This window comes from Mixophyes fleayi, chromosome 5, assembly GCF_038048845.1.
Source record: "Mixophyes fleayi isolate aMixFle1 chromosome 5, aMixFle1.hap1, whole genome shotgun sequence".
In the NCBI taxonomy this organism is placed as follows: Eukaryota; Metazoa; Chordata; class Amphibia; order Anura; family Limnodynastidae; genus Mixophyes; species Mixophyes fleayi.
Genome location: NC_134406.1, coordinates 102057319 through 102077031, shown reverse-complemented (window position 1 = coordinate 102077031; position 19713 = coordinate 102057319). Strand labels below are relative to the sequence as shown.

Sequence of the window (19713 nt, the reverse complement as noted above, 5' to 3'; positions counted from 1 at the left end):
CAGAATGCAGATACTAAGAAAAGTTTCAATAAAACTGAATTTGAAGTTCAACAATACAGCAATCTGTAAACGATTTGCACTTTTCTGTTCTAACATAGCCAAAAAAAGCACATTGCCACAAAAGACTCCTGATGAGATCATACTCAGGAAATGAGTGCATAAATAAATAGTTTACATCAGTAAATGAGAAAAAAATAAATTTTAAGTAGCTTTCATTTCTTAAATTCTAGAAATCTGATACTTTCATATAAGATATAGCAATGGTCCTCATCTCAACTGTCTGGACCTTGTACCTTTTTTTATTTATTTTCAGGTTGTAGCACAAGGGAGAGAAAGCTTTAATCTGAACAATCAGGCAGAGCGGTAATTGCTCTGCTTTAGAATCCTGATCCACAGTCATGGTTGCACTTTGGAGAGCACCAGTTACATGCTCTGTCTCTAAAACCAGATAGGTAGATGTTGCGATTGTTGATCTTGATATTGAACTGAGCTGCCTGTGTCTTTCTGGATGCGTGTCCGTAGAACACAGACAAACGTCTAATTATAGAAAAACCATCATGGAAAAAAGGGCGTATATATTGCATGTTTAAGCAACAGGCTGTACAATACGGATACATTAATTATTCTAAAATAATATATAGTTCTAGGACTCTTTCTAAATAATAAAATAATAATATAATAATATCTCGCTGGATTTCAGCTCGCAGCTCCCTGAGCTGCGAGCTGAAATCCAGCGAGTAAATTACCGTATTAACGCGCAATATTACCGTATTAACGGTAATATTTTTCGAGCGCGGGCTTTGCGACGATCCCGCCGTCAATTGAATACCCCCCTTAGGACAATATTATCTTAGTCTATGGCTAATTTCATTTAACAGCACTAATATTAACCCCTTTACTTGGCACTACCATTTTCTTACTGACAATCAGGTGTTTAACGATGGGGCAAGAAAGCATGTCACTGCCCCATTTGAACACTGTGTTCAAAGCTGCGCTTCTTCAGTTTTCAGTGAAGCTCTCACTGCTGGGCTCTCTGCACGGCGTATGTTTTATAGAGAAAGTACAGCAGGTGATGGACCTCTTCCCCTGCTGTGTGTAGGTGCACTGGTGCCGATTGCCAACATAAGTATTGACATTCACCTAACAGCAAATTCAGGTAAGTAGCCCTTTACAAAAAATAGTTGGGTAACTGTTGTAGAGATTAATAATTGACAAGGTGTATTAGCATGAATTATCTTACCCTTAATTCACTCAGTGATGCATCTGGATCCAATACACTAGTTGCATCTCCACTACCTCTCCGGGAAGATGACCCACTCAGAGGTGTAAAGGTTCCTGGAAGCCCAGAGGTTGCATTACGAGATGATGGCTTTAAAGAAAACAAATGAACGTATAAAGATAAAAATATATATACATAGTATAAGTTTAGTTTACGCCACAAAAAAATAATATATTTTTATTTTTAAATTTCACAAAACATAACTTACCTATTTTAAGTGCATAAAATTTGCAATCTGTATATAGCAGCCGACCCACACTTAAATTACCATATTTCAATTTACATTACTCGTTACAAGTATTTGTGACATGTTCTGTCATACAGGCAAAAAAAATAATACACATTTTATTTCATATAATGTATTGTTTGTATATATTATATTCTATTGTTTGTTTATATAGTGCTACTCTATAATGCAGCAAGGGACAGATCAGCCCTCTGGAGCTTACAGGCTAAACTCTATTTGAAACACACTCACTAGGGCTAAAGCCAATTTACCTACCACTATGTTTTTAGACTATGAGAGGAGGAAGGAACCCAGAGCAAACATGGGGAAACCATACAAACACCACACTGATACAGCCCTTGTTGTAATCAAACCCATGGCCCCAGCTATTTGAGGCAGCAATGCTAACTATTGTGCCATCATATTCCATGTATTAGTTCAACCCAGCTGAACTTGTGTATACATACATTAAAAATGTATAACAGTACATACATCAAACATTAGTGTTGAAAGCAAACTTATTTTTCTTTATTTCATTATTAAGAACACAAGCTTTAGAAACACGATCAAAATTAACTATTGTGGTTTTACAAAACTGGGAAACAATGTGTATCGCAGAAATACGCAACTGTTAGGGGACCGATTCAATGCAGCACAAGCTGAATCGCATGCCATTTATATATGCCTAATTCTGGAAGAGCTATTCAATTCTAATAGCCTGAATATTCAACGCACCTCAAAATAGAGCTTGGTTACGCTCACTTTTGTTAGCACCCTAGGAGGTGCGTGTTCCGTGATGGAATGTATACCTGCCAGCAAGGACAAAACACGCCAAGGTATGAGGATCACTTTACATATGCAACACATGCTTTTTTTTCTCCCTTTTTAAAACTTGTGCACTAAAGGGATTATTATACCCCCTACTTTAAAATAATAAAATATAATAGAAAGCAACTAAAAGAGTTCAGTGACCTGTATAAAAGCCCTGCAGCCTTGTTCTTTTATATGGTTATGGAACTTCTTGTTGGCAATGAATAGTCTACCATGTTACAACAATTGAACATTATAAACATATATTATATTGTCACCTGACTGTCTTGCAGTATAATGCATAATTCCTTAACAGCTGTATGTGTGTTATGTAGCAGCAGTAGTTTTTTTTTTTTTACAAAAGATGAGATTTTATCTTTCAATACTCTCCTGTTATTTCTTTTATTTCTAAACATTGAACACAAACCCTTAAAGAGATACTGAAGTAGAAAGAGCTGCTACTAGGTGATAATGTCATTCACTCCTTCTACAGTTACACTAGGGATACAATGTTTAAAAATGAGGACCATGCCAGGGATTTGGGGGAGTATAGATGGGAGAGTGGGGTAATGTTTAAAATGTAATTTAGTAGATTTTAGATATGTTGATCCAAATTATGCCACGAAAAAGCAAACAAAAAAACCTTATCTGAAAAACCAAACTCCCAAACACTCTAGACAATACATCACATACATGTACCTGAAAGAAAACTTATGTGTTCAGAATTAACCAAGTCTGCTTAGCATGTTGTCTATCCAATTACTCTACTTATTGTCAATATTATCTTGTATTATACTGCACTGACAATTTCTGAGAATTTAGTTCCAGTACATAAGTTTGACCCACTGAGCTTACAACCTAATTTCCCTAATACCGACACTCAACCAATCAAGTAGAGTCAGCTTAGTAAGAAGCCAAATAATCTACCAGTATGTATTTCATCTGTGGATGGCTACTGAGGTGCCTAGGGTCAACTCATGCAAACATGGGGACAATATACAACCTTGATGCAAATAGCAATGCAAACCAGTGTGTCACTGTTGCTGAGAACCGGCATTTTAGAAGAGTGGACCATCTCCGTTTTGTTACACTAAAATTGTGAGGTGTCAGGTGGTAGTGTAGAATCATTAGTCAGGGGTTTTGCCAGTGATGTCATGGTAAGTATAGAGGACATGATATGATTGCCATTTGAGCCACCTGCCCTGCATTGTCTACAGGCTGCGGGATGTGGTTTGCACTGTACTTGCTAACATCGCTGCAAAGGAATATCAGTATAAGACTGAACACTGTATATTAATGTCATGTTTCATAACAGAACATTTTGAATTATGTGATAAGCTGTATATATTCAAAATTAATATAGATCCCTAACAAAAACACCAATAAATAAAATGTTACCATGCATAAAAGTCAGATATTCTTGATTGAACTATCATAAGGTCGGCAAATGGAGGTCCTGTAACAGCCAGAGGGATAATGTTGCATAATGTACATACCCTGGAATAGCTTTCAGTGTACTGCTTGTCCACCCTCTCGTCCAGCTGGAAAAAAAGAGAGAAAAAGTCCTGATCAACAAACCTATATAAACCTGAACCATTGCAGAAAACACACAACAAGAGGAATACTGATTGCTATAATTGCCTTGAAATTATTCTTTATAGTGGATTTATCATCTGTTAGAATAAAATTGATCTTCAAAGTTAGCTTTACTGGTAAAAAGAAAAATCCCAATAGCAGTTGCAATTTCCTCAACTCACAGTTCCTTTCACATATAGGAATTAAACTGCCAATTCTAATCAGCTATTAATGAAAAAAAAACTATCTACATGAAGTTTCCCTTTGTTCACGTTACTGTACAAAGAAATGATGCCAGAAAGATTTGCACCCACAAAGCTGCAAGATGAAATATTGCACACCCTTCATTAATATGTGGTTAATGGTTCTAGGTCCCCACACACGTTATTGTTCACCTATTTATGCATATGTTCTGGTACGATACTAGCACAGAATGGCTATTGGAAACAAAGATTATGTAATGTAAAGTTGGTTAGATGAGGTCCCACTTTGTTATAATGCATTTAATTTTCAAGTGTTTGTTAAGTGCCAATTCTTGGCAATTATAATACAGCACACAAAGTCTAGTACATATTTTGCCCCACACACAGTCATTATTATGAAGGGGGTGGGGGGGGGTGTTCACCAACAGTCACTAACATGCTATTTGTTATTTGTCAGGACAAGAGCAGAACACAATAATCTTTATCACTTCCAAACACCAGATGTAAGTATTCTTGAATGTGACATGCAAACATATAGTACTCAATAAAATGTAGTAAACAAAAGTTCATGTTAATATAAATTTATAGCACCTATAAAACATTTATACTGTTGCCAGCACATTGAATAGTGAAGATACTTGTTTTTATGAAACTCCATGCATGTTAGTGTGGGAATTTACACACTAAGGCACATAGAAGTCACGGTCTGAGCACAGCAACATGCACTACAACTCACATTATTGAGATCAGGTATACTGACATCATCAGACACTATACTTCCCCTACGATTGGAGCGACTAAAATAGTCAGCTGCAGATTCACTCTGGTCAGAAAAATCTGATGACTTGATGAAACAAAAACAAATCAAATATTCATTCAGCAACTAAATGTAAGAACATATGAAAAGAAAATAAATCAAATTTACAACAGTTTGTATGCTTGCTCAAAAATTGTAGGGTAATCTCTAGAGGTAATTACCATTGTATCAATAAAGGACTACATAGTGTAAAAACGGTCTGTCACTGTATGACAAATCATTCGCAGTACATAAAATAAAGAAAACATAATGTTTGCGTGGTGCGTCAGTCTCAAAGTGGCCATTTCTGCTACAGACACTGAAGCACAGAGAAAACTTTATATCTGGATTTGTAAAAATAAAAACACTGTGCCAAAACATATGCATGCAAGTGAGCTCACCACACTATCCCTTCGTCCTCGTCCAACACTACAAGAGGACACGGAACCCTCATCATCTGTACACTACAACAAATGGACATAATGAATTGAACAAATCAACAGATGTATTTTCACTAAGACAATAGTAATGTCCTAATGAAAGACAAACATGCAAAACAAACTTAGAAAAATGAGGCCCACTTCTAGATTATTTATTATCATTCTCCCACCCAGTTACCAGAAGTTAAACAAGCGTCCTGCTGAAAATAGACTCCAGGCAGTAGTACCTGGAGCAGCATCCAGTCTGTGGTATTAGGGTGCAGCAATGTGAAAGGCTGCAAAGCTTCAATACATGGACTGCAATGGTGAACCATTCAATTGATATACATTATTTTCACAACACCTAACACTATTATTGTATTCAGTAAATGGGCCTTTACAGTACATGTGTAAGATATGAGCCTCTTATTCTGATCGATCTGTATAAATTGGGAATGCATGATGGTGTTACAAAGCCCAGAAAATTAAGGTGGCAAAGAAAACTCAGAGACTGCAAATATAACAACTTAACTTTTACATCAGAAGAACCTATATAAAGAGTTACATGTGACAAAAGTGAAATACAAAAAATAAATTAATAAAGCAATTCAAAATAGTAGGAGACACATAGCTTACCAAGGAAGCCAACTGACAATGTTTCACTTACAGTGGCACTCACAAATAATGCCTATTCAACCAGGGTAGAACCTTAATCAATAATAAACAGCAATGCATTTTAGTATTATATTAAAGCATGAGCCTCTAGGTCCATATAATAATCAGTAGACAGACGGGTAATAAAAATGCAAAATAATTAGTATTGCCAAATATTCTAACTCTTGTGTTATCCATTTGATGAAGGAGCACAGACACATGCAGCAAGAGCTCTCACCACAGGACTGCTTCTAGCTGAGCTGGCTCTGGATGAACTGTAGCTGTACTCAGAGGGCTGGTGACACCATTAGCACAGAAGAGAAAAGAAGTTAGTGAAGATGGCTTGTTTCTGGATTTTTGGGAAAGAAATACCAGCAGCAACTTTCTTACACACTTACAGTTCTGGAACCGTATGAGTTAGTAAAGCCATCTTCATAGAGTGATGTCTAATAAAGGAAAAACAGGTGATGGGGAAATCGTGTCAGGTGTGCCTTTTGGAACTTCTATCAGTGTTGGCTAACCTGTGACACTCCAGGTGTTGTGAAACTACAAGTCCCAGTATGCTTTGCCAATATATAGCAGCTTATTGCTGCAAGGGTATGCTGGGACTTGTAGTTTCACAACACCTGGTGTGTCACAGGTTAGCCAACACTAATCTAGACACTAAGAATTTAATATGGATACCCAGAATTGTCACACAGCTATGTTATAGTCAGTGCAATCAAGCAACATAACCACCACTTTATAATAAGACAGACATCAATCCTGAATACGACAATAATATACTAGCTTTAGAAAAGCTATTCTGTTTGCCTAAAAATAGGATTCACAACTGTACTTGTTCACTCTCATAGAAAAATAATGTAACAGGCTGTGTACAGGCTGTTCAAAGTCTCATTTAAATGCAACTCTAACACATGCATTTAATATCATAAGCAAGCCTTTAAGCATTTACTAATCTATGCCAAAAAGAACACAAAAAGTGCCCAATGCTTAGTAATAAGTGCAAATGCCATGGAAAATGTCAACATTTAAATATTTTAAAAGCAAATTAGCAAGACAAAAATATACATCCATTTGCACTAAATAAATCGACTACGAGAAACAAAAGCTATTTCTTTTCTAGAAATTAACTAATCTCTATTTTGCAGTTTACACAAAGCAGCACAAGCAGACTGAAAATACTAACCGAACTGGCACTTCGAGCCAAATTAGTGCTTAATTTTGGAGAAGTCTGTAAACAAAATACTTAGTATTAAGGGACAGAATTTAATTCTGCATCCAGTTCTGCAGCAGAATATAGGATTCACTACATAGCAACTCATAATACTATTATTTCTCAAACCTGGAGCAATTAAAATAAGCACAACCACATAATTGAAATCACTTGTGTACATGAGAAATGGTCTCACTCTCCAGCGTAAGCTGAATCATTGATCCCTATGTTAATCTCATCATTTGCATGTAAGGTGCATGAAAAAACACCATGCATCAATTTTCTCTGTTGCGCCATGTGTTTCCTTAAATGCCCCTCTGTATATATAAAATCAATCATCATTAATAGTAATTAGTTCAAATTTAACATGAGCTCCCTTTACAGTAAAGGCTTTACTGTTTGACAAGTACATCAGGCACTAGCTTACAACCCTTTTAGTCATCAGTTCTCTTGTGGCAAATGGCTGTTCTAATAGGTCTCTATATTTTTGTTATACAAATACCAGCTTTGCATATATATGTAATTGTGCCAACCCTGTAAACAATTTCTTACAACTAGGTTTTAGATGAATTGTAAAAACACATCAAATGTATTTTATTTAAAATGGTACCACTATTGCAAACAGTTTTGTTTAAAATACATGAAAACTATCCAATAGAAGTTTTCCTTTGTAGATATTCAAAAGTTGATGTATGAAGAGTTGGACTTTGAAAGCTCTCAAACACATGAGGAAACATATGAAAGTGATTGCTCTAACTTTAGAGTACAACCACTGCGAACAGTATTAATTGCAAAATTAGACTGAAGGCTTCAAAGACTTCAAAATTACCATAGAAAAGATTATAAAAGTAAGGACCACAGTATCTGACATATGACAAGTACTAAGCAATTACATAACTGTGTGCATATATCAAAAATGTTTCCATCCTGGAATAGCTTTATAGTCTACCAGCTGTCTAATCTGTACTAACCCTGTAACTCCTGGAGGTGGCCAAAGGGTCGCTGTAGAGAGATGAGGACTATAGGGGGAAAAATATTGTAATTAAATATGAATTCCTGTTTACATACTTTTGGTCACATTTAGTTTAGCAAAATGTGCTTTAAAATACCATACCATGCATTGGTTTGGATTCATAGTATATTAAATTAATAATTTATAGTGATACATGTAGTTATTATAGTGAAGGGTTAGTGGTGTATTGCTTTCCTATATAATTGACATGAACGTAAAAAAAAAAAAAATTACAGTGAGGACACAATCACAAAGCAAATGCGCTGTTAATTTTAAACTTATAAAACATAAAACCAATCATTAAAAAAAGTTAGAGAATAATTGGCTCGTTAGGTGCTACTTTTAACTCTTGCATGCTATCCCAGAAATAAATGAGCAAGGTTTAGTTATATGAATCAGCCCCATTTCAGGGAGAAGCAATAAGTATTTCCTGTTTAGAGTCAGCTGGCTGCAAGAGTTACATCCTACTTCAACATCTGCATGCCTTGTATGGCAGCAGTGCATGCTGTGTATATTCTTACATTTAATAGCTTGCTCTGACATACCAGCACGATCACTCAAAAGTTAACCCCAACTTGTACAGCACATTAACACTAACAACATGCATGACTTAATTGCCAAGTAGTGCTAGAAAACAGAACAACAGACCCGGGGATGGTAGCTGGAGGTTGGTTTGCTATATTTAAGACTGCTATAGTTTCTCTGATCGTTATAAAGTCCACTCTGTAAAAGGCAAAAAAAATACAACATTAAAAACAAAACAGGGAATAGTTTCTCGTTCACTAGAACCCAGGTACTTTCTTTACAGTATATAATTATTGTCTGTGCCAGAATATAGATACGTCACTGGTTATAAAAACATAAAAGCAATCTTGTCATAATTATAGGTGCTTGTCTGGCTCAGCAATTTTGGTAGTGCAATTGACAGTGGCCTTCATAAGGATGCAACAAAAAAAATACTTATTATTAAAACCAGCAGGACTTACATGTTCAACTAACCCAAACGTTTCTCCCAACAGTCTCCCTTTTCTGGAATTAAGTCAAGCAGCTCATATGTCCTTAATAGTATTAATCCCATGACAGAAAAAGTTGAATGCCTTTATTATGAATTATAAACTATAGATATCCTATAAAAACCTCAATTAGGTTTATTTAGAGATCCCTCATTCCAGTACTTTTACTGTGTGATCTGTTCTCAAATGTGATCATTAGAATGCACAATATGTTATCACATAGGTGACTAAAACCCATCATATCTGCTTTTCAGTTTCATTCACATATTAAATAAGATTCATGCAGAATCCACTGTGAGCCACTGTGCTGGAAATATGCACATGAATAAATCACTATGACAATAAATATCCTCCCCCCATCTACTGCTAAGTGTTATAGTGGAATAATGTACCACAGATCAGTCTAGTGTCAGACAAAAATTTGCTATGAAGCTCTTGTATGTTACATGTAACAGACAACATTTCAGTTGTGATATTACTGCAAGCAGTCTTCTCGCAGCTTAAGCGCTCTGAAGCACTTTCATGTTGCAGAGAAGAGGTTTTCCTTCACTACTCCAGAATGTTAAACTTTAATTCCTCATAAATGGTGGCATCCTAAAATACATGTGTGACACAAGAATTTATTTAATAAGACAAGGTAGGAGGGACCAGCACAATATTTGCACCCCCAATCTGAAGTGGCCCCAGCAGATATTATTGGCACTAAACTCAAGAAAAGTAGGCAATTGTATTTACACACAAATGCAGTGAGCTATGTAGTGATTAATCCTCTCAGTTTTTATTTAAAAGACTACCACAATTTTAAATCCTACTGGCATATGTAACCAATTTAATATATTTTGGTACCAACCAGGAAATCTTTATTAGAGCTACAGGATTTAGACTTGGTTCCATAAGAGTTGTAGGTATGATTCTGAAATAAAATAAAATAAACATTTTTCTAGCACAACATTCTTTAGTGATATAATGAAGTGTTTGTTATAACCAAAGCTAAATGATAGAATCTAAGACAAAGTGTTAGTCTCAGAAAACAATCCGTGACACGGGTGCATTACTTCTAGTGTAAATGGCCTGTTTCCTCTGGAAATAAACTAGACAAATTTCTGTTGTATATGAAAGAAGAGGTGCAGAAAATATATAATACATACATATATATATATATATATATATATATATACACACATATATATACATATATATATATATATACACACACACACATATATACACACACATCAAAAGCAAATAATGTAAGTACAAAACCGATCCTATATATTCAAAACTGGAAAAATTCCAGTGTAAGATCTGTTTTTGTTTAGAAGAAAGTGGGCATTACAATCATCTGTTCTTCCTAAATATCTCTTAAGGGGTGAGGAATTGGGTGAAGATATAGGGGTTAGCTGAAGATATAGGGGTTAGCTGTGATTCTGGAATGTTACAGTTTAGAAAACTATTTAAAGGATAACCTCAATAAGTTAAACATGATAATTGTGATATACTTTTACTAGAAGCCTGGCATTCCTCCCAATTCACTGGTTCCCCTGATACAGTGATGCTCTCTAGATTCCTGCAGAGATGGTCCATTCTGTAAACAGCCAACGTGTTGTCAATGACCCACCTCTGTAAACGTCCGGAAGAGGGGCTATGACAACACTGCTGCTTGTATTAAAGAGGCAAATGGCAGAAATGAAGCGATAAGAGCACTGAAGACATCGGGGGACATGCTCGATTGGAGGCCCCAGTTAATCAGAATTCACCATTATGGTTTAACTTAATGAATTCAACCAAACACTGAATTTTCTGTTGTGTGCAGTGTTATCATTACAGCTAAGCAACACTAGCAATTGTCACTGTAACAAACCCTTAACAAGACATTACATTTTCTGTAACATAGGGAGCTCGAATCAAGCTAGTCACACTGGTGATTTATCGTTGTTATCCTTCACAACAGTAAATAAGTTGCAGCTTGCTGCATTTTGTCGGATAGTGCTTGAACTGGCAACAAGCATACCTATCAACTTTAAGAAGAGGTTGCAATTATTCATAAATCACATGCAACACACCAAAAGTAGTGGTGTGAACATAAAACAAAATTAACAATTTACAGTGATGCATCGCAGTGAATTAGCTCTTATAAACTATGCATCTTTATAGCTGGTAATGTAATGGTAACATAGAAAAAGATAGCAACCACCGGGGAAAACGTATTTACCAGCAAAGGGTTAAAAAAAAAAAAAAATTGGCAGCACTAAAAGACAACTACATCTGCTATGAAGTAATTAGTGGGAAATTAGAGTGCAGAATCAGACGTCAGTAGAAAAAAAAAAAAGGAACAACTTTGCAAAATGATTTTGTTAAGCTACTGTCACACCATGCACTTTAACATGACATACAGAGAGTACACTTCTCCTGGATGAGTCCTTCGTCAAGTCGTACTGACATCCACATTGGAAAGAAAAAAATAATAATTAAAAGAGAGAAAATAGAAAAGATGAAAGGATACTGAGGGCATGCCATGAGGTTTAGTTTGAAACAAACCTGTCTACATGCAGGTTTTATCGTTAACTGTTCACACTATGGCAGAAGTATCTGTATTTTAAGAGACAGTATTTTTTTTGTCTTCTGCAGTGTAAATACAGGGTAGTGCTCCCTCTGCTCCATCACCATACTAACTTCTCTCTCATTTACCACCTAGAGCTATGGATCCTTACAGTTTGTAACAGCCAACCCAAAGGAGAGTGTTCAGAAAACAAAGCAGGGGTACATTTTATTCTTGTTTTCTCTGCTATGTCATTCATACAACCACACAAAATAAAAAGAGACACACTTGATATTTCTTTGAAGATTAAATCAAGCTGCCAAATTTGCAGAACATCAATAAAAACAGGCTACAGTTAGGTGTTTTTGTAGTGCAACTTAATTTCCACTTACATTATAGTAAGCTGTGTAGGTGTTATAGTCCAATTAAAATATTTAGTTGAAATCCTTCCTTACCTCTAATTATCATCCCCACCACTCCTGAAGTTTGCATACCACACCACTGCTGAAAACACTGGCTTAACAATTGGTGAATTAGAGCCATCAGTGGTCCATTCTAGAATGAGAGCACTCTATATTGTCAGAAGGACTGCTGCAATAGGACTATTAAAGTTTACTGAGCTCAATCTTTTAACACCCCTGCTGGACTTGAAGGGTTACACTCAGGAGCAAAGAGAGAGAGATAATTGCAGATAAGTGTTGAGAACAAGGCAGAGCGATGCAAAACATGGTGGAAGAAAAGTGAAAGATCCACACTAATGCAGGTTTTTCCATGCAGGCATTAAGAGAAAATGGGTGACATAATATTATACATGTAGTTATCCAATTAGTATTGGGGCAACACAATGAAGACAGAAACACTCTGGATTTATGTAAGGCTTAAGTCACAGTCCAAAGGAAAATAAAGTTGTTAATTAAGATCATTTTTGTGTGTTAACATCCCATGTCTAATTAGACTATTGTTTTGGAAAGCTAAATTTAAATGTGTATCTTAACTGCAATTATTTATTTGCACACATAAGAATCATGTCAGAACAGCACAGCTGAGGTGATTCAAACCATTTAATATTGATGGAAAGCTTAAATATATTTCTTTTAGTTTTCACAACTATATCAACTGTTTATGCCTACTGAACAATAAAACTGGCACAAGTCTCCAACTGGGTAAAAATTGCGATAGAGAACAGGAAACCCAAAACAGGACACACCCTGCTATCCGTCATCCACCAGAAGCAAATGGATATGAGTAAGCACTGGCACGAAGCCGCACATGATCAACCTCATGAGTCAGTCAAAAGGCTCCTATTATAGTGTTAATTGAGTGGATTGCCTCCCCCTCCTTAAGATTTCTCATGAGCTATGTCTATTTAGAAGTTCTGAAAAAATTTATGATTTTTTTCCTACAGCAGCAGTCTCTAACATCACCAACTTGTTACTTATGAGAAGTGGACTGTAGCAGCATTGTAGGACCAGTAACCCTAACGTGCCTGTGACTTTACACAAAGGATTGCTAGAAATATTCACAGCTATATATCTAAAAGGTTCAGGAGCTGATCATCTTACCGCCCATGGGGAAATCAGAAAGTTTTTTCACTGATAGCCGAGTCTCATATATTGAGAGTATTATTAATAACTTTAACTTTGTATTTTCTTTCTGCAGTATATAATATAAAACAAGTCTAGAGCTCTAGTAGTTACTAAAACTTGCACTCATACATGTGATTATCCTTATGTGTGGGAAGTTATAAAATAAAACAAAACAAAACTATTTTAGTGTAAATAGAAGGTTATCTAAAGACCATCTCTCCACTTGAATCGGTGGTTTGCATTGCTACTATAAGGGTGGGTACCCATGGGAACTTGTTTGCATATAAAAATGCAAGTTCAGATGCCTTTGACATTCAGTTGTTTCACGTGCATTTGGGAAGTTATTAGATGACATTCCAACTGAATGGGTCTTATTTAAAGTAAGGAGCAAATTTCCCCCTGGACAAAACATGTTGCAATGCAAAGGGTGCACAATTTTTTTTTTTTTTTTTTGCATGCCTTGTAAAGTCTACCTGCTTTTGCATGTAGAACACATACTAGGCAGTTCTATTTTACACTGTAATTCAGAGTTGAACTAGGACATGCCACCCCCCAATCCCATCTCTAAATGTCCTCATCCTGCAGTGCAACATGGATTTTTCAAGAAGCAAATTTACTCCAAAATAAGGGCCAAAGTGCATCACACATTAACTGAAGCAGACAGTGTTCAGGTCACATCGTGACAAGATATGGGGTCATTGGAAACAATGGTTTCCATATTCAGACCAGTGTTTATACAATGTGTTAGTGATAAAAACACTGATAATATTATAATAATATATTATATTGCATGGGGCCTTAAGTAGATTGTGAGAGGCACAGCAACCTAAAAAGTGCTTCAACTATATTTGTAAATTAATCATTTAATTAATAAAGTCTGTTTTACAGTGTAAACAGATTTACACAAAGACCACTTTTTCATAAAAAATAGTTAGCCATGTTCTCCTTTGCAAGAGTTGATCAATTTAACTTGACCTTGAGTTTTTGTATTTGACTCTGTTGGGTATATATGTCACAATAGCACTGTCACAAAGGGAGACATGAACTGATGCTACATATTCACAATCATTGGCAAGAAATATCTGCATTGTTTAGTTCAAGCAGTAAACACCATAATACTTTTGAAGGTTAAAAGAAGTACAATGTATGCCATGCAGACTATTTTGTGTGTACATACAGATGATCCATGTCTACTTGACATCAAAGGTTTGTCTTTCAATATGTCAGACTGCAAATGAAAGATGAAAGAATTGAAAAAATGTTTAGTTAAAGAAATATGGTGCACATAAACTACAATATTACATGCAGGAAAAACTACCTGGCGGGCAGGTTGTATTGATGGATTTATTCGCTCAAAGCTTCATTAAAATAAAAACAGAATTTAAACTAAAAGGTGTATTTGTTGTATTCACCATCGTGAAGATGTAGGTTTATTCATATGTCACAAATGGCAAGTACTACATTTTTAGTGCAAGGTTTATTACTGCACATGCAAAGTGGGCTTTTCGCCATGTCATGTACTGTACACTTAGCTACCCTTTCAAACGATTGCCTGGTATTTATATACATAACACACGAGTGTGAGAGAAGCCACCTTGTTTTCAAATCCTTTCTATTAGTCGCTGAAACCTTGCATGGTAATTTACTCATCGATTAAGGGGAATTTCTCAGCATCTGCCTTTGTAAAACAATCAATATATTTTCTAGAGTATTTTATTTATCATTCCAATGGTGAAAATATCTATCACCTGCAATTTCTATTTGATTTTATAATTTCAAGCACAAAAAACAATTCATGAGACCTCTATAAAACATTTAAAATCTTTGCAAACTCTAAAACACCACAATGGTAACTCGTGTGTTAAGCAGTTAGAGAAAAGACAGATATGTAAAGTTTTGGTTATGTACACTATCACGCTGGTTAACAGTACATAGATCACACAAGGCAAGCCATGGTTACACACCACCCGATCTCTCCTCCTGGAAGTAGTTTCTCTGCCTTGGTGTGAGCCACCCAAATCCACAGATGAGCTCTTAAGAGTAAAACAAATGTAATAATACAAAATGACATACAGTTAAAAAAAAAGTAAGCAAATTTGAATGTACAAGCAAAAATTACATAAGCTACATTTTCAGATATATTATCTAATTGATAAGATGTCCATGGAGGTAGGGGGAAAAAGTGTTTGGAATCCTCATTCTGGATGAGAAATAGGACTGGGGGCTGAGATTTATAGCTATGGTGCAGGGATCAGGAGAGACAAAGGGTAAAGGCGACAAGTAAACATTTAGTGCAGTTTTGTACTTGTTTAGGGTGTTAAGTAGAGTGGATATTACGTTCTATAGCATTCTCTCAATTCCCCACTTTAATGTTTTACAATTTAATGACATTTTGTCAGGAAGAAAGGAGACTACACATCTTTAAAATGTATACTCTTAAATGATTTGCTAAAAAAGTTATAAAAATACTAAGTTCGTTAATGAAAATAAAACTTAAGAGAATCCATCTGGGCACTCAAAGATGTAATAGAGTATAGTGAAATAAATATGTTCTGTTTTACAGATATAAGCTGTACAGTTCAGATATTATCTTCAGTTCTATTACAATTACCTAATTCTAATGACTACGTTTCAGGTGAGAAATTACAACTAGTTCATGTGATAACATGGTTAGAAATGTGAGATCATTTCGAACCAAGACACTGGAGCAAGATATAAGCAGCTTCCTTGTTGTATTTTGGGACGGCTAGTTGGAAAACTAGAGGAGGTTATAGATGGCATTTTACCAAGCAGTTAGGGAGTGTGAAAAAGCAACAAAAGAGGTACACCTTGCAATGATAGGTACTTCCATTTTCAGAGAATTTCTATGAATTTATATTGCAGGACAAAGTACCAGATTCATTTATACAAAACATTTATACATACATACGTTTTGTATAAAAGGAAAACATTTAGCATGTTCTGTTTTTCTTGGAGCTCACGTGTAAGTCACAATCAAGTTTAGTAGTAGAATTTATGGATTTGATTCTGTAGTAGTTAGGTTAAGCCAGACTTATTTATATAGAGTGCACCTAATTTGGGGGACCAATTTGATATCAACGAATTTATGTGTAAACCCCGAGATGAGGGTCAAGCCAAAGGCTCTCAGAGATGTAGAGATATTTCAAATTTAGATTTTATTTTAATATTTATTTTTGGATTGGATAGCTTTGTAAGGATTGCATTAATGTCAAATACATTTCAGACATGCTTGAAGTGAATTTTTTTGACCACTTAGTAGTCTTTATGTATTAAAGCTGGAAGGCACCAAAATTATTGTGTTACCTACAATTACAGTATTTGTAAAATAGCAGTCTTGCCAACATTCATTTATAAGGCATAAACTAGAAAAGTGATTTTTAGTGTCTGCAATTAAATCTGATGAGACTAATCTCAGGGGAAAAAGTGGTATTTTATGCTATTTTGCACAATTAATTGTATGAGATTAAGCTCTCTGAAAGCTTATTACATAGATCAAAGTAGCATTTGCTGCCCTGAATCAGATAAATGAGGAATTAATCGCTCTTTGAATTATATGCAACCAACACAATTAACCACTTGGAACTTCATGCAACAATATTTGCAGCACTGCATGATCAAAAGTGGTCCATGTGCAACACTGCAATAACAAAATAAAACCCTGTGTAGATCACTCGATTGGTAACAGCTTGCTGCAAAACAGGCGATCTCTGGCAAGCAACTAATCGCCCGTGATTGTCTAGTCCAGTGTTGGCTAACCTGCGACACTCCAGGTGTTGTGAAACTACAAGTCCCAGCATACCCTTCCAGCAATAAGCTGCTATATATTGGCAAAGCATGCTGGGACTTGTAGTTTCACAACACCTGGAGTGTCACAGGTTAGCCAACACTGGTCTAGTCTAATGCTAAAGAGAATAGTAGGGGGCTTATCCCGAAAATTTAACATTTGGTGTAGTGAGAGGAGTGTACCAACAACATATTAATATGTCAGACTGATAGAGGGCTTGCGGTGCAATTTAGCTATTCTGGGCTTTATTAAGGAGGATATGGAACATAACGGTGTCAGATGCTGTTGCTAAGTCTAGGAAAATGAAAACAGTCTCTAGACTATGTTCTATTACACGCTGTATGTCATCACAAAAAATTGCATTGGTCATTCATTTTGGGCAGTACAGACATAGGTGTACGATTAGATATTGTGGTTTAAGCAAAGGCTTTGAAGATATGGGCTCCACTATCTTTACACATCAGCTTTGAAAATCAAATAATCTTATGGATCTCCAGGGGGAGGTTTAAATAACACAAACAACAAATTATAACAAAGTTATTTGCAATGTTGGCAGAGTCATTTAAAATTAAACTCTCCTTTATATGATTGAGAATTGTGTCTGAGCAGGAGAAATAAGGAGATTATGTACTACTTCCCTATAATTAGCTGGATTTGAAGTGTGATGCAAGTTTTCTGAAAATGAATGTGTCCTAAAGATTCATCCGCTATTTGCAATTATTTTTTTTATGAATTTATAATAGTTATGATTGGAGGTAGTATGACTTTGTATAAATGTTATTCTATATTAATGCATCTTTATGCTGATAAAATTGAAGTTTTTCAGACAAAAATTAAGGTGGGTACCATAAGTAAATTTTGCAGTAGGGAGAGAAATAAAAAAAGATCATGTGTCCACACAAAAAAGGAAAAGAAAATTATGTCATATAAATATTGGTTTAAATACTATGTTGCTGATTTTCTGTTTTCCCCCTCAGTAAAACAAAATTAGGTTAAAATTGTATATATGAATACAAAAGTAGTAAGAACACTAACCCTATTAGTACCAAGACATCTACTAGTTGTCAAAATTGATGACTCCTTGGAAGAGGAAATTGCAAAGAAAAGTAATTAGTGGTGGAAGAAGACCATTCTAAAAAGCAAGAAAAGTTTATTGGCAAAGAACAAACCAGATAAGGACGCTGAGTGGACCGGTGAGAGTACCTGGCCCGATCGGAATCCTCCTGAGATGAAAGAAAGTACATAGAAATGTTAAACATTTAGCATTTCTATATGGACAGGCAGAAAAGAAAAACAAGATCGCACTACAATCAAGAATGCTTACTAGTAATTTATTAACGTACTAAACTAGCAAAGTGATAAAACAGCTTGACAAACATTAAGCAATGAAATATTCAATAATTTATAAAAGCAGCTGAAACATCTGATGAGCATGCCTGTTAGTAAAGTGATGGTGAAACGAATACCTGTGCTTATCATAAAACCCAAAACTCGTGCAATATATTATTCTTTTACAAAACTGCATACAACCATTAACAGAAACTATAATATTTTGGCTAAAAATGGAGAGCATATATCTAAACATATTGTAGAGTTACAAATATGACAGGAATTGGGCAAAAAGGTAGCCGATAACTTCAGAAAGATAGCATAATCAATGTCTACATTGAGCACTCCCCTGTACCAAGCACAGTTAAGCAAAGAATTGTTTAAGGTTACAATCCCATTAAGATTGAAATTAATTAATAGTCCTTGAAATTATTTGGTAATGGTTAAATACATTCTTTGAAGGACAAATATATATATATATATATATATATATATTTATTTTTTTATTATTTTTTTTTAACTACAAGTTGCAACAACTTTATACAATTCATATTAGTGTGCTATAGAAAATATATCTCTAACATGCAAGTTAAGTGCAGCTTATTAGCTCAAACACAAGACCACAATGTGAGGAATGTAACACAACAGCATTGTCCACATCTTAAAATTCAAGACAGACCACTTCACAAAATGAAACAGCTTATGAATGAAATCTGTATTTACCACACTTGAACTTTCGAAATATGTCATACATACAGCTTAAAGTTCATTTATCATCTAGTGATTTATGATATATCTCTCCTGTACACATTCTGTAAATGTTTCACAAAAACTTAATCTACACATTGAACACTTTCTGGTGACTGTAAGGAGAACTTTCAATGCAACAATTTAAGCAAAAAAAAACCCCAATATTTGAACACTGTTTTTGAATAAGCAAACACCATCAGTTTTGTCATAGTATAAAGATCTTTACATATCCATAAAGAACATTCCCATAAATTAACATATTAGTAAAAGCAAGCATGCTTTTTATATTTGGCAACTGTAACTATGTAAGGATGCTTATTAACGTTGACCTGTCACCAGAGTAGGTGATTTATTTATAATATTCTGATCAGTGCACTATACGCACAAAAATATATAGAAGCTATGCCCCTCTGCGCAATCATTTACCCAGAAGAGCATGTACAATATAAGGTGCCCAGTATGTTTGAAGTTAAGCTGTGCTCTCTATCTAGGGCAGGTCTC

General features: G+C 35.2%; 1 protein-coding gene across 11 annotated transcripts in view; it reads right to left on the bottom strand.

Moving 5' to 3' along the window:
- Positions 1-19713, bottom strand: part of LRRFIP2 (LRR binding FLII interacting protein 2) — a 57156-nt gene that overhangs the window by 14617 nt on the left and 22826 nt on the right. For 4 of the 11 annotated variants that reach the window (XM_075212622.1, XM_075212623.1, XM_075212624.1 and 1 more), the window contains exons 4-5: positions 3812-3856; positions 1241-1369 (exon numbers count right to left, since the gene is read on the bottom strand). In XM_075212622.1, coding sequence (XP_075068723.1) covers positions 1241-1369; positions 3812-3856 — 174 coding nt within the window. Of the gene's footprint in view, positions 1-1240; positions 1370-3811; positions 3857-4829; positions 4938-5290; positions 5354-6200; positions 6258-6360; positions 6409-7151; positions 7197-8149; positions 8198-8838; positions 8914-10053; positions 10117-11596; positions 11639-14505; positions 14557-15292; positions 15362-18168; positions 18214-18302; positions 18357-19713 lie in introns of all 11 variants that reach the window. The other 7 variants (XM_075212616.1, XM_075212615.1, XM_075212618.1 and 4 more) reach the window with 5 other exon arrangements.